Source organism: Wyeomyia smithii, chromosome 2, assembly GCF_029784165.1.
Source record: "Wyeomyia smithii strain HCP4-BCI-WySm-NY-G18 chromosome 2, ASM2978416v1, whole genome shotgun sequence".
Lineage (NCBI taxonomy): Eukaryota > Metazoa > Arthropoda > Insecta > Diptera > Culicidae > Wyeomyia > Wyeomyia smithii.
In genome coordinates, this window is record NC_073695.1 from 24669275 (window position 1) to 24689056 (window position 19782).

The window sequence follows — 19782 nt, forward strand, 5'->3', positions numbered from 1 at the left end:
TCGTGAGAGTTCGCATAGTAATTGCTTGCCGGGTTCGTCGCTTCAACGTTATGTTTACGAGAAATCTCATTTATGTTTCTGAAAAAATGTTGGTGACCAAAATTCACAGGAATCACCAAAAATCGATCATCTTTTTTTTCTAAGTTGAGCTTTAGGGCCACACATGTGTTGACCAGTGTAATTAAAGAGAGAAATTTGCTAAGGAAACTGTGTTTGCAGCTTAAGAAACACTGCGCGTCGTTTTTCTCGCCTATGAGCAACTGCTCCAGAAGTAAAAAAGAACGGATTTTTCTTCATCGCATCGTGGCGGATGATAAAAATGGATTCAATACGATAACCCAAAGAAAAGACAGTCATGAGAATTGTCGACTACTACGTCGTCGACTCTCCAAATATACACACATCGAATGTTTTGTTGTGTATTTGATGAGACCAGGTTGGTGTTATTTATAATCAATTGGTAAAACCGAATAAAACCATCCACGGATGCAATATCAACTTCTAACTAATTGATGGGATTAAGCCGAGCCCTGCACGAAAAACAACAAAGTGGTTCTGCTGCATGACAACGCTCGGCTTCATACTGGAAAAATTGTTAAAACTCACATAAAAATGCTCTAAAGGGAAGACCTACTTCACCCGCCGTATTCTCCAGATATTGCAACATCTGATCATTACTTTTTCGTTCGAAAGCACATGGTCTGGTTGATCTGCGGATGTGCTCATATGAAAACATCGAAAACTGGTCTTTAAAGACGAATACTTTTATCGTAACGATACTCGAGCTCTGTCACAAAGGTGAGACAAAGTCATAGTTAGCAATGGGCAATACTTTGATGATTTATAGGTAACTTTTTTTCAAACTCAATCTTCCTATTATTAACAAAAAACCAAAACACAAATTAGCATGTTAAAACAGGTAACAAAACCTTTAATGAAAAGTAGGAAAAAAACTTTTGTTTATGAATTTTTAAAACTCTTTTGGATGTTTTATCGATTTTCAGAGCCTTACAAATAATTAATTTTGAGCAAATATTTATCAAGGAATTAGGACACCACATGGCATTTAAGACCGTATGGCATATTTAGATTACCTTTGGTTCCGGTTGAATTATTGTGCCTAGAATAATTAGAAAATGGTTTTCGTTCTAAGCAAGGAATTATTTGGGGTCTATTTTATTCCTGTAGGTGCACTTGGCACCGATGGTACGCATTATCCAGACGTGTACCAGCCGAACTAAGCTGATAAATTTGGTAGACAAACCGCATTAACACGTATGTGATGTTATTTAGGCATCACAGACTTGTAATTGTGTGAAAATATTCGGTTTTGGGTCAAACTACGGAAAATATTATTAATCTCATTTCATTCAAAAAAAAAAAAAAGAGGGTTTACGGAAATGCTGCTTCAAGTGAAGCAACGTTCCGGTCGTTTTGAAGACGGCAATTTCGCTGTTGACAACTGCACGTGGGAAGGAAAACCAAAAACCTTCGAAGCCACTGAATTGCAGGAATTGCTCGATGTGTATACATGCAAAACGCAGAAACAGCTTGCTTTGGTATAGAAGTTGCAAACTTGTGATTAATCCGCCTAAAATTGAGAAACGAATTTAACATTTCTCATTTTTACGTATAAAAATCTGGTAGTTAATTGGTGCAATATTTTTATAAAAATGTTCAATTAGGGTAGAGCGGGGCTAGTTGGTCATTTTTGGTCAAAGTGTTCTGTAACTTTTTGTAGGAAACATTATGGCGAAAACTCATTACATGGAAATGTTGTGTTAAGTCTATAGCATCTAGAAAAAATATAAACTGTACAGAATAGTTTATGATTTTGCGGATATTCTATGTTTTTTGAGTGGATGTCAAATTGGCCAACTAGCCCCTCAGCTGGGGTAAGTTGGTCAGGGTGTGGGGTAAATTGACCGTTCATATTTCGGAAGGACAATTCAGTTTTTATTCCTCACTGCATTAGCGGCAGCCTGTAGCATCTCAGCGGAGGTCAAACCGCATCCGGTTTTTTGTTTATACGTTCGCTTTCTGAAATCCCAAACCATGAGAGAAGTAACTCAAAATTTCATGAAAAAACTGTTACTCTTTCATACCTGACGAGAAGTATATGTTGAAATCTCCCTAATAGTTTGGTTGGGAACTAAATCAAAAACAATAAAGATTAAATTGAGAACAGGAGCCAAATTCTAGATTCGCATCTGCAATCACAAGCACAAAACTATAGTTACATTAGTTTTTTTTCGTTGAAAGCTTGCTTTCGCCGAAATTTTCATCAGGTAGAAAGCATTTGTCGATGCATTAGTGTACGTTATAGTTATTTTAGATCAATGACTAAGCATTTATATTGCACAAAAAAAATATTCATCAAAATGACGATGAAATGGAGATAACTTTTACCAAATAGTTTATCGCTTCAAATAATTGGTTTTGCTAAACAAAGCAAACGCTGTTTTCGCTTGGATTAAGTTTGCGTCACGAAATGCACTGTTCCTGAAATTGCATTCACTTGGTTACTTGTATTCATTTATGATGTGCATATGACCAACCAGCCCCGCTAGTATGTGACCAACTAGCCCCTCATGTATTAAATTTGTAAATTACTCGAAATATATGAAAATAAAATTTTGGCGGAAGTTTGCTTTACACAACTTAAAACTAACGAAAATGACTTTCATAATACGTTGAGCCATGTTCATTTCAATTTGGCTAGCTTTGTTTAGGGGCCATCCACATACCACGTGGACAGCTTTGGGGAGGGGGGGGGTGGTTGGCTAATGTCCACGGTTCATACATTTTTTTTAGAATTTATATGAACAGTTGTCCACGGAGGGGGAGGGGGGGGTCAAAATCGTTAAAAATCTGTCCACGTGGTATGTGGATGGCCCCTTAGACAAAAAATTTCAACATGAAAACCGAGTAGAATTGATGGCCAATTTGGCAGCAACCTGTATTTATTATACGTTCTAATTAAAACTGTACTTCATTTTGTCATTTAGTTTTTCTGTTTATCTACTACGTATCACCCATATAATACGATTTTTTAGATACGTAGATTCGAAGATATTCTCATTGACCAACTTGCCCCGTAACCAACTAGCCCCGCTCTACCCTACTTAAGGGTTTTTTTTTCACAACATTTATTTGACACGGCACAATACAATTACTAAAGATATGTAACAGATATAAAGACACTTTTTCGGTAAAGTTGTCTGTTTTGAATAGAACAATATTGTAGAACATTAAAAAATTGTAGAAAATCATATAACATCGAAAACATTGATTGTGGAGGCCATTATATAGAAACCTTAACAACAATCCATATAAATAGACAGATAGAAGTAAAGTGTGCCACAGCTTTGCCAAACAAAGTGGATTTTTATATGCGAAAATGAGGAAGTGAGTAACTTCTATAAAATTGTTGGCAAAGAGCGAAAAACTGCTGCCCTAAAGCTCGAAACAGCTACCCCAGAAAGATAAAAGCGTCAAACTTACATGAGAGTTCGCATAGTAATTGATCTCCGGGTTCGTCGCTTCAACGTTATGTTTACGAGAAAACTCATTTATGATTCTGAAAAAATGTTGGTGACTTGTGGCACTAACATTCACAGGAATCGCTAAAAATCTATAATCTTTCATTTTTTTCTAGTTTGACCTGTGGGGCATAATTGAAGAAAGAACTTTGCTGAGGAAACTGTGGCTTTGAAATATATTTTTTTTTGGTCAAAATAACTTCAATCACGTTTTTGCAGTTTTGAAAACACCGTGCGTCGTTTTTTCGCCTGTGAACAACTGCTCCAGCGGTAAAACAGACGGATTTTCTGCATCGCATCGTGACAGATCATGAAAATGGATTCTATTCGATTTTCAGAGCCTTCAAAATAATATATTTTGAGCAAATATTTAATCAAGAGATGAGGTGACCGTATCACTGAATAACTTTCGGTTCCGGTTGAATGTTTGTACCTAGAATGATTAAAAATGGTTTTCGTTCTAAGCAATGAATTAGTTGGAATCATTAAATTTGAAAGAAATTTCACCTCTTTTTCTTGAAACAGTTCCGAAGCTTTTAAATTTATTATTCAGTTACCATGGACCTTTATTGCGTCTCATTCTTTTCTTTAAAGTGCACCTATTTTAATTTCCTAGCCCTTGTAACGCAAGGATTATTTAGACTAGCAAATAACCTGATTATTGTTTTGCAGCATTATTTCTAGGAAGGTAGATGAACTCGTCGGCTAAAGTTTATCTTTTTTTGTCATCGGATCGAGGCAATCACGTAGACAACCTTTTTGAGGTACAGAGAATCGTACAAAAATGTATACTTTTTTATACTTTCTCCAAATCCATGACAAATTTCGTTGACCGTGATATAATCGAAAATCCACTGTAAATTATCCACTCAACAGATCCACTTTAAAATATTTAATTCATCTCCAAAACTGGCTCTTATAATTGAGCAGTCAGTATCATCATCGACATGCTTCCTGTGGTACCGAACAAAACGACTGTCAAAACATGCCCTTGGCATTGGCCGGATAAAGGCCTTAGCAGAACGAGGGAAGCGCGACTATCAATCTACAAATTCGATTCACGTATCCCATTACTCAAAGTAGAACCATTTGGTTCGGCTGTTTCGGAACCGTAACATAATAATTGTTGGAAACCGAAATACGTGGGTCGAGCGGATCCGGTATTTGATTCCCGGCCGCATACTACCACAGACTATCAAACCGATAGGGAAAGTCGATTTTGTCCCTACCGCATAGTCAAGAAATTCTGTTGTTTGCTAAGCTTTTAACAATGGTTCCAGTGGGGCAAAGAAGAGTAAAACCGGGCAAAAGCGATTTTTCTTAACGAAAGGAGCTTCAAAAGCTTGAACAAATTGAGAATTGATTTCCTCAAACACATTTTTTTGAGTGTTCATTTATCAACCGCTCAAAGAATTTCCATCCATCATTCATTTGCGCCGTAATATTACGCAAGACAGCATGTGGTGTGGGTTCGCAGCTTTCCCACCCGGCAGCTGGATGATGCTCGCTAGAGAGGATTAGTGGGCACGAAACACTTGGTGGTCTACGCCTCAGCCTGGATTGATGTTCGGAAATTTGGAACAAGTGGAAATAGCTCCTCTCGTGGTCGGAAATTTACATAAGCCAGGATAAAGCTGTCGCCATCGCGGGTTCGCCTGGTTTTCGATCGATTCGAAAATTTATTAATGTGTTCACGGTTGTTGTTTCACTTTCGCTTTTGAAATTATGGAGATTTTGGACTTATCAGGGACGCCATCGTTTGTGATTATTCAACCGCGAGCTCCTAATTGTTTACACCAATTTTGGCTTTCAAGGCCACGTTTGAAGACGATAATGAATGAATAAAAATCAATTTGGGAATTGATATGTGATGTGATAAATGATGCAATACCACTGCCAGTAGGGCTTCCTCGAGACAACACGTGTTCAAAATCACAGCTGCATCTACGTGCTAGTTTTCCATGTTGCATAGTATAGCGTATTACAATCATTGATATTATCAGCACGTACAATGTTACAGCTGCAAGAAGAGAATACATGCTGTTATGTATGAATGGTGCGTTGCATTCGACTTCGTAATCTTTTGACTGTAATTCTACTCAACACACAGTCTAGCTGTTCGTACTGCCTTGTAACTCCGCTAATACGATATCTATTTTAAGCTAATCATCAAGTAATTAGAGGATTTCTGTTCTGCTTTTGAACAATCATGTGAAATCTAAATAGATCTCGTATAGATTAGTTAGTTTGATATTCGAGGGGCAAAAATTGACTGCCGCCATATGTCGCTGCTTGTTTGTTTACCGATTGGCATTGCGCAAAGTGTTCTGAATGTGTACATCGACAGCGAACGTAAACTCTATAATTTACACTCGACTTACGGCCTAGTCAGGCCCTCTGCAACATTGTAACCCCATTAAGTGTGGGATAATTTATGAGTTACTGAAAACACAATGCACACACTCACGTGAGCAGAGAGGGGGAGGGGTGAAGTGAATACTAAACCCGACGCCCAGTTGTGCTGTAATCGCAATTATACTTACAGGATTTTACAAGCAGCTTTGGAGTCGTCATAGTCGTATCTGGAAAAAAGAGGAAGAAACAGGAAAAAATATATTAGTCTGGGTAAACTTTACTCAAGAGCTGTCGATATAATTAATCAAATCCGAAGCACGGCGTACAGTAAACAGTGCCCCCAGGGAGGTTCAGGTGCTAGTAGAGCCCGCTTAGCGATGATGATGCAACTTGGCAGCAAAATGCAAACATTTTTTTTCTCCTGAATCACTCGAGCTTGGGGGTGGTCGCAGTTCTTGGTAATCATCGAATCACACTCAACACAAGAACTCAAACCGAGCAGAAACTGAATGTGTCGTCGTTATCATAAAACGTTTGTCGCATTCACGCGTGGATCAAACTTCTAGACTGTCACGTTTTTTGTTTTCCGGTTTTTATTTTTTTTCTCGAGAGTTCCACTTGCAAATGCATTTGCGCTATCGAAGCAAACTCGACCACCTCCGGGTGGTGAAGTTTCGTTAACAGGAAAACACCCGAAGGGCACAGTGCTTAAGCTGGCCTTCGAGAGTCATGCACAATTTATAGGTAATCTGTGGCCCTGCTGCTGTTAGTGAAGCACTAAGTAAATAGATTTCAATGGAGCGAACGATTGGTAATTCATCATCGTCGGTCACGGTCGAAGCGGTATGGTTTGAAACGGGCCTCCTACCCTGGTTTTGCGAGTGCGATATAAAGTAGTCACCAGATCGGTGACAGAAAGTAAACAGTACACTCGGGACCATTAATTACCGGAGCGAAACAAGAGTGGATTGGGCTCGGCAGGGGATTTTCCGTTGGCGGAAAAAGTCGGTACAAAAATGGGTGGCGGCACACAGGTGGTTCGAAAGGATGGTTTTGTTTTGTTTAGGGTGGGTCATGGAAGAATTCACAAATCGTTCCATTGTTTTAGTTGATTTTAATCAACTTTTGTCTCAAATATCTTCTTCAGTCATGCTACTGAGCGAATATTTATCACGATTTTCATGATCCTACTAAATGGTACGATATGCTTCTCAGCTCATGTCTATCCTTTCTACGGCTGCTTCAGTATTAGATGACAACAACCAGTTCATTCATTATTTATTAATCTTATCCGGTACTACATTAGCTCAAGATTGTTTCATTGCGTTCGTGCGCCTAATTTCGGTTCCGGTGTTGACACTGAACGACAATTCCAGCTCACAACAGGCTGCGTATGTGTGAGCATTATGATTGCTACTTAGTATTGTACTTATTTATAAAACTCTACGATCAATATTTATATAGCTTCTTCTAACAAAAGACACCCGAAAATAAAACATTGATTTTTCTAGATGAAGTGAAGAAATTACAGTAAAATCAGGCCAAATATTGCAACAATAATATGATAATTCAAATTTATTAAATAAGCACTTGTTACATTACTTCAACGTTTAGAGAAAATTGAGGTCTTTTGAATAGCAGGAGGTAAAGCTTATTTTCTGACAAAATTCAAAACCTTACAGTTAAATGAAAATTAGAAAGTATCTAACAGAAAATGAATTTCGAAAATAACTGAAAATTTGAAATTAAATCGGAAAAAAATACAGGATTTTTCGGGTCATTTTATTCTGAAATATAGATAATAAGTGTTTTCTTTTCAGTTTCAATTCAAGTTGGGATTATTTTTTGTAGGATACGCGAGTTCTCTAACCGTTCTCTTAACACTACTCATAAGCTTTTGCACAGTGTGTTCTCCGACCATTTTTACCACTTTAAGCCAATCTTTTTTAAATTTTTCAACATTGTCCGCTGGTTTGGCATATTTCCTCAGCTTTGCCGTGGTCAAAGCCCAAAAAGTTTCAATAGGGCGAATTTCAGGGCAGTTTGGAGGATTCATCTCCTTTGGGACACATGTGACATTATTTGTTTTATACCACCCTAGTGCATCCTTAGAGTAATGGCAGGAAGCAAGATCGGGCCAAAAGATTGCAGGATTGTTATGCTGCTTAACCATGGGTAACAACCTTTTCTGCAAACACTCTTTCACGTAATGAATGGACGAGATATTTTCCCACATTCACAAATGGCCTGCCAAACCATTACCTTCTTGCCGAATTTTTCGGTGTAAATTGCTTTCACTGGTTCAGGAACATCCTTTCCCTTCGGTGATGTATAAAATTGAGGTCCTGGCAGAGTCTTATAGTCCAGTTTTATGTAGGTTTCGTCAACCATAATAACACATCCCATTTTTTTGGTCAGAAGTTTGTCATAAAGCTTCCGAGCTCTCGGTTTCACAGATTCAGCTTGTTTTGGATTTCGTTTTGGCTGCTTCTGCTTCCGACGGGTCTGCAGACCCATTCTTCCCTTGGCACGCATAACGATTCTCGCCGAGGTTCCAAGCTTTCTCGCCACATCTCGTACTGATACTGAAGGATGCCGCTTGTAGTATTCCTTAACCTTTTTGTCCATTGTGAGATCAACAGGCCCGGGTTTTCTACCACGTATTGGGGCATCAGTAAATGTGCACTCTTCACAATACGTTCGCAATGCGGTTTGAACTGCTCCGACAGTTATACCTTCTGCTATGGCTAATTTTCTTATAGAAAGACTACTCACGGTGCCCCATTTGTGCACAATTCGCTTTGTTTGCTCGGAAGAAAGGCCACGCATTTTCAAAATTTTGCACTAAATGTTAGAAAAAATGACAGCATCTGTTTCTTTTGAATGTAAACAACAGGACGCAGCCAACGTTTGGTTGAATACTGCACGTTATTTGAAATGACGGTTGATCGTAAGTGTATTTATAATTATCGGAATGAAATTTTTTTTCACAATAAAACCTCAAGTTTTAGAAAAAGGCGGCTTTTAATTTGTACACCTGATGAAGTTAGAAGCAAAAAACGGAATAAAGGAATCGTCTGAACAATTTTCATACAAATTTTGATAAACTATATATGAAAGTATTTCAACTGTATATATTCGAAATTAGATGTCAAGAATACAAAATTAGAAGAATGTTGAATTCTAGCCTTTTTGAAAGCTTGGTATTTAAGAATTTTTTAGTTTTTTGATATGTCTCGCATTTTTGAAAGCTTGGTATTTAAGAATTTTTAGTTTTTTGATATGTCGAGGATGCAGGAAATGGCAACATGATAACTAGGGTTTGCAATATTCCCGGGAATCGATTTCCCGGGAAACGGGAATGAAAAATCGCATTTCCCGGGAATTCCCGGGAACAGGGAACGGACAATTTTTCAGCAAAATGAGATTTCAAATGAAGTCCATCAGAAAAAGGTAATAAAAAATTGTAAAAAATCTCATTCTCAATTCGCATGAAAAACAAAAAAAAAAAACAAATGAAATACAAAACATATTCAAGTTAACATCAAAACTCGTTATCGATTTTTGTAGCATATATTTGCAGGAGAGGAAAATTAAGGGTCTTCATGTCGTCAAACAATCGCTTCAGACCCGCTGACAATTTTCCGTTAAGCTCAAAAATGTTATTTCCTTCTGTAAAACTTTGCTAAAGTCTGCTGAATCACCGCTTATGTTCGATTTCTAGAATAAAAAAATTCAAATCACCGATTAAAGTTTTTGCTACACTTATATAATTGAAAACTGGTGTCCAACTCTTTCAGTTTGTTGGAGAGAAAACTGAGTGTTAGGCAGGCATTGGATGCGGAAACTGTTTGCTATATTCGGTACGGACTTTTAGGGCAAAATATTTTTTACGCTACAGTAAATATTTACTGTTTATTTGAGCGGTAGCAAACCTATTCGCTATTTTTTTTTTTTTCATTTAAATATATTTGCTATGCCATTGTGATTTTTTTCAAATAAACTGTGTCTCAAATCTAGTTTTCATTGACAGAACAGTTTATATCATCATTGATTAGAACGTGAGATTCCGAGGAAGAATTTTAGTGACCTAATTAACTATATTTTTTCGTTATTTCGCCGTTCGGTGGCTTGCTGTGACCGAGACAATCCGGAAGAAAGCGATGGAATACTAAACAATCAGTTCAATACGACTTAAAATAAGTCAGTCTTAGCTTAGTGCATTTGAATGCTTACTAATTCACATGCAAAGATGATTTTTACGTTGGAATACTATACTGACTTTGAGTTTTAGTAATTGATTTATTCCAGGTCGCATCAGTTTGACGTATGTAATTCTATTGCAATATTGCATAAGAAACTATAGTCAATCTTACAAAATTTTTCGCGAAACTCGGGAATCCCGGGATCCCGGGAATCAATATTCCTGTTCCCGGGATCCGGGAATCCCGGGAAAAGCTATTTCCCGTGAAATCGTTCCCGGGATTGCAAACCCTAATGATAACATCAGCTTTAATGCAAAGAAAGGTCATCTAGCTTGACATATCTAACTAGCACACAATTAATCCTGTGTGATCATTTTCAAAATACATGTAACTCGGTGACGAAAACGTGAGAGGAATCATTTCCGCGGTACAGACAGCAAATGCTGTCTCGCATATTTAGGTTTAATTTCGAAAAATTTCTCTGATTACTGGCAACAGTTATAGTGGTTTTACACATGGCGATTTTATAATTTTATTATAAAGGGTTGATGTTACAGAATATTATAACACATGCAATATCATTATTAACTTCATACATATTAACAAAGTTTCGCGAGTACCAAAGATGCTACTTCGATAAAGTTGACGTCCCGGTTTAAGGAAATTTGTGTTACACGAGTATTTTACAGGATTGCTTCACGAGGACGCCCAGTATTCTAATATGGGAAACCCTAGAGAATGTATGCGAAACTTATGCGTTCGTCCAAGTGTTTCCAATTCTGAGAATCCTTGAGAATGAATAGTTTCGAATCCGATGGATTCCTATTACACGTTTCTCGTTCATGATTCCTAGCCCATAGACGGAGCAGCCTTGAAGATTCCCTTATCCAGCATTCCCTATCGAGGATGTTCACGATTCAAATATGAGGAATCCTAGAGAATCTATGCGAAACTTATGTGTTGAAGTAGTACCGAAATTTACACTATGCGGCGAAAACAAGTCCGGATAAAGACGGCAACTTCACTGTAAAAAGAGCAGCCTTCGCTGCGTGCAAGCGAATCTCCATCACGCAAAAGGCGCCTCGGGTGTTTTTTGTAGGAGATTCGCCAAAGAGCAGCTAGCGGCTGCACTCATACAAGAGCCGTGGATCAACGAATCCAAAATCCTCGGACTTAACGCTCCAAACGGTAGGTTAATCTACTGCGACACGCAGTCCAAACCAAGGACTACAATTCTGCTAAATAGAGAACTAATTTTTTTACCTATTACAGAATTTACCAACGAGATGTCGTTGCCGTCACGGTTGAGATACCGACAACCAGAGGAAAGCAGGAGATGATTGTCGCGTCGGCCTACTTCCCGGGCCATCAAAGTGATGTACCGCCACCCGAAGTTGCTGCGCTCGTGCGGTACTGCAAGGCCATCAACAAGCCATTTCTGTTTGGCTGCGATGCCAACGCCCACCACACGATCTGGGGCAGCTCGGATACCAACATTAGGGGTGAGTACTTACTTGAATACCTTACTTCTAACGATGTCAATGCATGTAATGTAGAGGATAACCCCACTTCAGCGTCCCTAATTAAATACAACGCCGAGCTACGCAAGGCTAAACGGGAATCCAGAGTTAGTTTCCGTGAAAAAATCCAAACTCTGCCGGAAGCTACGCGGCTCCAAAAGGCGATGTACAAAGACCATACTAACGATTTAGGACAAGTAAGGAAAGAGGATGAATGCCTCAATGTAACTACCAAGGAAACGTTGGAGGTTCTCATGAACACTCACTTTCCCGGATCGACAGAGACCAAAGAACTGAATAGATGAACCGCAGGGCAAATGACAATGACAGCTCCTTCTAAGCTTAAAGCATACCTGGCAGTATGTGACCTACTCGAAAAAAGCGAAAATCGTTCGAATCGAGCTGCGCAATGCCACCCCTGAATAGTGATGGGTCGCGGCGGGACAATTCGAGACATATGGCGTCTCGGGAGTCCATCCTGCTGGCCCGTCGACTGTTCACGGAAGCTTCAACAGGTTGGGCTCTAAGCTCACTCGACCCTATGAAGTCTCCAGGTCCAGACGAAATACTACCCATCTTTCTACAAAATTCGGCCGCAGCTATTATGCCCGAACTTATCAACCTCTTCAGAGCCAGCTTTATCCTAGGCTATATTCCGGATAACGGGCTGAAGGTGAAGGTAGTGTTTATCCCCAAAGTTGGAAGAAAGGATAAAACCCTACCTAAGACGTTCAGATCCATAAGTTTGACTTCATCACTTCTCAAGTTAATGGAGAAAATAATGGATAAATATATCCGTGATGAGTTTCTTGAAGACTCCCCGCTGAATAGGAACCAACATGCCTATCAAAGCGGCAAGTCAGCAGAAACTGCTCTTCACAGCTTAGTGACGTTGATTGAAAAGTCCCTGAGTTATCAGGAGACGGCGCTAGGTTCCTGTCTTGATATTGAAGGGGCCTTCGATAACACGTCCTTTGCATCAATTAATACGGCTCTCTCCAATAAGGGAATCGACCACACTTCAAGGAGCTGGATACACGCAATGCTTTCTAGTAGAATGATCACAGCAACCTTGGGAGATTCATCTGTAACAATGTCAGTGATCAAGAGATGCCCGCAAGATGGAGTTCTCTCGCCCTTGTTATGGTCACTAGTTGTTGACGCACTTCTCAATAAGCTTTCACAGCTTGGCTAAAAGGTCATTGGATACACTGATTGGATACACATCGTCCTCACCGTCAGAGGTAATGACGACGCAACTCTGTCGAGCCGAATGCAAGCGGTTCTGAATGCCACCACGTTATGGTGTCTACAGGAGGGTCTAAACATAAACCCCTTAAAAACAGTCCTGATTTCATATAGTAGACGGAGGAAAATCTCCATCACTCCTCCAACACTGAATGGAGTTAGACCGAGCTTCAGAAATGAAGTCAAATACCTCGGAATTATTCTGGATAAGAAGCTGAACTGGTTTGCACAACTGGATCATGCCGTTAAGAAAGCGACCTCGGCAATCTGGGCCTGCAGAGCTCTGTTCGGTAAGACTTGGGGACTGCAACCAGACTTGGCACTCTGGTCTTACAAGACCATTGCCCGACCAAGAATCACCTATGCTGCCCTTGTGTGGTGGTCTAAGGTGAACGAAGTGACTGCGCAAGCCAAACTCAAAAAAGTTCAAAGACTTGCATGTCTTGCGGTTACCAGCGCTATGCGATCAACTCTAACTGCAACCATGGAAGCCTACTGCCTCTACATCTTCATGTGAAAAAGGAAGCAGAGCTTGGCGCTCTAAGGTTGTAAAGGAGGAAAACTATACTCGAAGAGGAGCATATCGGCCACCTTTGCATACTTAGGGAGTTCAAACTAGCTCCGCTACTAACTACAGTCTCCGACTGGATGGACGGACATTGCGGAGTCGAGTGTAATGAACAAGCTGACTACCTAGCAAGACAGGGATCAGCTCAGCGGTTTATTGGCCCCGAGCCGTTTTTGGGTACGTCCAATTCCGCTATCAAAAGTGAACTACTAGCTTGGAAAAGGTTAGAAATAGCATCCCAATGGCAACAGGTACAGGGTTGTAGACCAGCTAAACAGTTAATCTATCCGAACCCCGGAACCGCCAGAAAGTTACTTCGTCTAAATCGTAATGAACTACGGATAATCATAGGACTCCTTACCGGATACTGTCGCGATTTTTATCATTTAAAGAAAATCGGTGTATTGTTGAACGACACCTGCCGATTCTGCAAATCTGAACCAGAAAGTTCAGAGCATTTGCTTTGCTTTTTCGGAGCTCTTGCTTCCTCTAGGTATACCTTCTTAGGAAGCTACCTTTTAACTCCATACCAATTATGGAGCTCCAATCCCAAGCAGGTCATTAGTTTCATCAACTATGTTGTACCTAATTGGGGTACAGGTTTACAACAAAACAGTTCTACTCCATAACTGAGTTCCGTAACCTGTTCACAGCAATCGGGGCCAGCCACAAAAGACAATCAGCAAGATTGTCGCAGTGGCATTTCAGTACCCAGTGCTCTTCAGGCATACATATCAAACAAGGTTAACAGTCAGAGTAGATTTCACTTTCATTCCTAGCACAAAACTTTTTGACAAAACAATAAATCTTCAATCATTTATTTATTTTATTCTGAAAAGAACAATTTGCGTTTGATTAAAATTTGAATATGATCGCATCTCCGTGCTCACCCCGACAGTGGGAATAGGGCACTCTAGCAACACAATGGAAAGTTGTTTTTAAACTATAAATTAGATGGCAGGCTGGAAAGACCGTCCGTCCCATTATTCAGTAATGAAATGACTTGTTTGAGCCGGAAGCAAAATCAGAAAGTCTATCACTGTTGCTAAAGATGCCGCTATCGCAGCTGTTAAATTATGTCCGACAGTGAAATCACCCTGTAGTAAAATGATTAGTTTGAGCAGGAGCAGGTCGGAAACTATACACACAGATACTAACGAAGCCTCATTGTCTCATCATGGATGTTGAGACTTACGTCAAGGCCGACTTTCGGCAGCTTCCGGGGTACTGTTCTTCACTGCCCATCACAAGTTTGGTGTTCCGGAAGAAGTAAGAAAGCATAAATTTTGAAAGATCGGTTAGAAATTCCTGATTTGACAAGCAATCTGCTCATGTGGCAAGAGAAGTGCTTCGTTCGTGACTAGCGGGATTGTAAACGGGGAAATCTACCTCAAGGAGTGGCTGAAGAAATGTCTGCTACCTCTGTAGAAGCAACACGTACCCACAATATTCTTGATAGTTCTAGCTTCTTGCCACTATTCAAGTTATCCTGGCATAGCACGAAGCCAACGGGGTCACTTTTGTACCCAAAGATATGAACCCACCCCCCCCTCTCAACGCACCGGAACTAAGTCATATTTGAAAATACTGGACTATTATGAAGCAGGCATTACGAAAACGTCCAAAGAAGAGGGCATGAAAAAAAAGTGGGTTTTCGTACAGAAAATGCTGCAGTTAGATGTTTACAAAACCTAATAAGTGGAGTTCAGCGTAAGGTTCGAGCGTACGGTTATGGCATTGAAGTTGAATGAAAAAAATATGCCAAAAGCTAACTAATGGGTTATATTCTATTATCTGAAAATTTGAAAAGGATAGCATAGCCAACTATGTAATTTCCTACAGCGTTTTTTTCGTGATGCTAATTGATGTGAGACACCCTTTATAGCTCGGAGAGTGCATTCTCGGTTTACTGGGTATAGTATACTGTCGATAATGTTAGGAAAATCAATAACCTATAAGCATTTAAAAAGGGACAAATTTCGTTACATTTCCTATTTTAGATTTTCGTTTTACACCTCTATGTAGCGGATTTTTTTGGGGGAAACATAGTTCTACGTCAAAAAATTCAAAAGTCTAATAACTCTAGGACCGCGATTTTTAAAGTCGTAAATTTTGAGAATCACGCACTTTTCAAGCTAAAATATAATTACAACTTTTACGGTATGCTGATGGGGGAGCTACGTAGCCGCAAGGTTACAGAGCTCGCTTTGGTAAGCGGGTGGTCGTGGGTTCGAATCTTGGTAGAATCAGGCCATTTGGTTGTCAAAGGACTTTAGCATGGGTTTATTCTCAGGTTTCCCACCAAGTACTTTTCCTTCAATCTGAATTCTACAGTACCTCTGTTGACTCTCCTTCTAAAAAAATAAGTCCCTATTATAATAAAACTGGTGTGAGTAACGAATAAAAGTCCTCTCCAGGGAATTGTAACTAGGCGATAATGTTGGGATGGACAGAGGCTCGGTATAGTAGAGTGAGTAGTAAGCTTGAAACGGAAAGGTAAAACTTACACGCAAGCACGGATATGAATGATAAGCGTATCACTTACTTCAATAGTGATACTGCCAATAATATGAAGTGCGGAGTACAGAAAACACCTGGGCAATCACATCAGATCTAATCTCTGGTCGCAGTGATGAGTCGACATAGGAAGAAAAAAAACTTTTTGCTGATTTGCGAAAAAATATAAAGTTAGTATGGAGAAATTTAAACTTTGATGCTCAATTAAATAACCCTCGCCGTGAGACCCTCCGGTTTTTTTTTTATGAAGGTGCCATTTTGAGTCCAAAACCTTAATATTTTCCTATTATTGAGTATAAAAGCTTGGCTTGGTTCAGCTTGGCTTAGTTTAGCTTGACTGACTGCACATATGCTACTCCGTAGTTGGTCGGCATCCATATCGTTGAGTTGAGTTGATCGAAATCAGTAATGTTGCACAATGAATAAACTGAACGGGGCTGAGAGTAACCGAGCATACTTGTTGTAAGTTTAAGTGACTCAACACTTTTTGAAAGGACAATAACGGCGCTGGCCACCTCCTTGCATTCAGGTTGGAGGTCGGTCGGGATGTTAGTGTGGCCTTTGCTGTTTGGAGACCGTGTTAACCTCTGCATCTCCACAAAGGTCACAGGATTTCTGTTAGTATGGAAGGGTAACGTTAGATCAGGATTGATAAGTGATGTGATCATACATATATTTCACATCTGTCTCTTCTCAGCTATTTCCAGTTTATTCCCTGTTCAGCCGGCAGATTAGAGATGCACAACTAGATTATTTAAATTTGGTGCCTGTTTAGACCAACAGAAAGTATGAATACAGTTGGGGCCACGCACAAGCGTATGCGGGTTTTTTCAGTAGAAAACAAAGTTGTTTAACTTCTTGATTTGAGACTGATTGTTAACATGTTATGACCCCAAAAGCATACCGCCTAGAAAAAAACTGATACATGATTTTTGAAGAAAATTCAAGGATAATCATGGATTTCTGTTTTGAGCAGTAGTGTTGCAGATAAGTTTTTTTACATTTGAAAAAGTTAATTGTATTTTTCAGCGAAGACGTATATTTTAACTTCAAATTTTGCAATTCAATCGCGTTTCTGAGAAAATTTTACTTGGAGAACAACTCTCAACCAGAAGCTTCTATAAACATTACTCGAGATACAGCATTTTTAATAAAAAAAGTAAAGGTTTCTCTCATGTGCTTATAATTGCTATTCTTTTTTTGCTAATATCTCCGAACTGTTATAATTATAGACATTCTAGATGATGCAGTTTAAAAGGAATTAATCGATGAGTTCAAAAAAAAAAAATAAAACATTTTTCCCGGAAGAGTTGCCAGTTTTTATTTTGGAATTTTTAATTGCACACTTGAGATCCATATAATCCATATCTTTTTAACAATTAAATAAAATGCCCAACATAACTTTTTGTATACCAAAACAAAAATCTCAGAGATAAATGATCGAATTTTACTCTTTCGTTCTTTCCTGACCTTTGAAAAACTATTTTCGACGTTGCTGAGTTTGATTTAAGATCATTTCCTATTCAGGCCTTTTCTGTACTCTAAACGCGTTTGCGGCAAACTTTACTAACCCTTACAAGCAATTTTATCCGATTCTGAGCTTAATTTTCTGTGTTGACTTTTGAAGGTACTTTTTGGCGATTTTAGTTTATTGTTGGATCTTTCCTATTTTGCCCTTTATTTAATAGGCTACAACGATTTAAAGTTTCGTTTTTATTTCGGTTAGAGTCTTTGAACAACCTTTTCAAGAATTTTTAGATTTCTTTATCCTGACCAATTAAGGCACTTTTGGATGAATTTGAGCGTAGTTTGGGATTATTTTTCGAACTAAATTTCTATTTTTAACAACGGCTTTCACCCATTAACAAACAAGTTTATTAAGCAGACAGTATGAGCAGTAGGGGAAGCAAAATATAAGCGGACGGGATGCGGTATATTTTTTCAAATCTGTATCATTTTTCCAGTCCGCTTTTTTTTCGCTTTCCCTACTGCTCATTCGGTCTGCTTAATGTACTAGTTTGGAATTATTTTCCATTTTGGCCTTTTGTAGAATTACCTCTACAACCCCTTTCCCTAATTCTGAGCCCAGTTTTGGATAATATGCTTTTTTAGCCTTTTCTGATCTTTAAACATGTTTCCTGGCGATTGAGAGCTTGTTTTGAATTGAATATCTATCTTGCCTTTTTTCCAAGATTTGGAACTTCATTTGAGATTATTTTCTGAGTTGATCTTTTCTGATCTTTAGGAGCATTTTATGGGATACTCATGAATCTCTGAATGTAATGAATATTTAGTAAAAATATGGATTTATATTGAGATTTTCTCAACATCAAGTACAGATAAACAGCTATAAATAAATTTGGTTGATGCGTTGCCACTATAAAATTATTTTATGTTCACACTATGTAACACCAGATAACATACAGGTTCATTTACGTCGTCTATCAGGCAAAAATAGATTATTTAGCCTCAACGAATGAATCATTGGAATCTATGTTTTAATGTAGTTTTTAAATGTCTAGTCAGTGTATAAGTCTTACATTCAGGATGCACCCAGTTATTGATTTTCTGTCTTCTTGCAAAAAGAGAAGTTCCATAACCTTAAATTATGACAATAACACTGATCAACACAAGTTTTGCCACAGGACTCTAAAAACTAGAAAAGCCAGCTCGGGATTGCTTTAAAAGGCAGCAAAGTAATTACTCGCAAGGATCGAGGCTTCTGTGTTTACTGTTTAAAATTGTAATTGACCCTCGTTAACCTTTTTTTTGCAAAATGCAATTATAGAGAAGTAGCAAGTATGAAATATTGAGTACGTACGAGGATTTATGAAAACATGAAAAAGAGAATGCGTATCACTCATATTCAAGCATTTCTTATAATTAAAACGAAACTCAAATAATAGTTGTCAATCAGTAAACAATCCGTCTTACTCTTTCTGGAAGCGGTGCACAACTTAAGTACTAGTTCGTGACTGTTGTCTCTTCAAAATCCTGATTAAACCCAAGGGCAATAAAATTTTACTACCACAGCTTTCGTTCTCTCAAAACTTAATTATAAATTACTGCTCTGTTGATTTCTTCGATTATTTTCAATCGATTACTTATCAGGCACGGGCGCCGCCAAGTGCAAATTATAATGCCGCGGACATTGCAACCAACGACAAAATGAATTGTATCATAATGTTGCTGGCTAAGGAAACTTCCTATCGCCTTTGATAATTAAGTAGACATCCTTCCGTGTTTCTCTTGAAAATGATAATTGATCTGTACGAAACTACTGAGAATTGCGTCAAAAAACATAAACTTAGCCCTGATGTAACGATCCCTCACTGTGGCGGTCTCAGCTGAAACATGCTCGGGTCCGTAAACAACACACGGAGTCCTTCGGAGTATATCCCCGGAATCAATTCAATGCCACCCATCATCCCACAGCAGTAAATTCCGTGAAGATGCCTAGCAGAACGAACCCATCCGCGAACGTGACAACCACCCATCGAGCCATCCTGTTGCGAGCGCGAGTGCAGGAAAATAATTAATAAAAACACTTCAGCTGTGCGTGCTCTCGCGGTGGTCAACACGCCTCAGTGGAAAACCAATTCCACCCAGTGCTCCACCACCCTTTCGCATTGTACCGCCCACATTCTCCGCCCCCTCGTCACGCCTCCCTCCGTCCGATCGCGGTCGCGGTTGCCTCATAAGCTTGTTTTCCTTCCGCTGCGCTGCTCACCTGCTTACCTACTCCGCGTTGAAGACCGGTGCAGGGCGACGTCGCTTGTTTACCCGACACTTATGGCAGCCAGACAACAACATTTGCACTATTTGCT

At 39.2% G+C, this 19782-nt stretch overlaps 1 protein-coding gene across 2 annotated transcripts in view; it reads right to left on the bottom strand.

The window, feature by feature from the left end:
* Positions 1–19782, bottom strand: part of LOC129721692 (circadian locomoter output cycles protein kaput-like) — a 165416-nt gene that overhangs the window by 25266 nt on the left and 120368 nt on the right. For both annotated transcript variants that reach the window (XM_055674568.1, XM_055674567.1), the window contains exon 3: positions 6086–6124. In XM_055674568.1, the coding sequence (XP_055530543.1) occupies positions 6086–6124 (39 nt within the window). The remainder of the gene's footprint in view (positions 1–6085; positions 6125–19782) is intronic.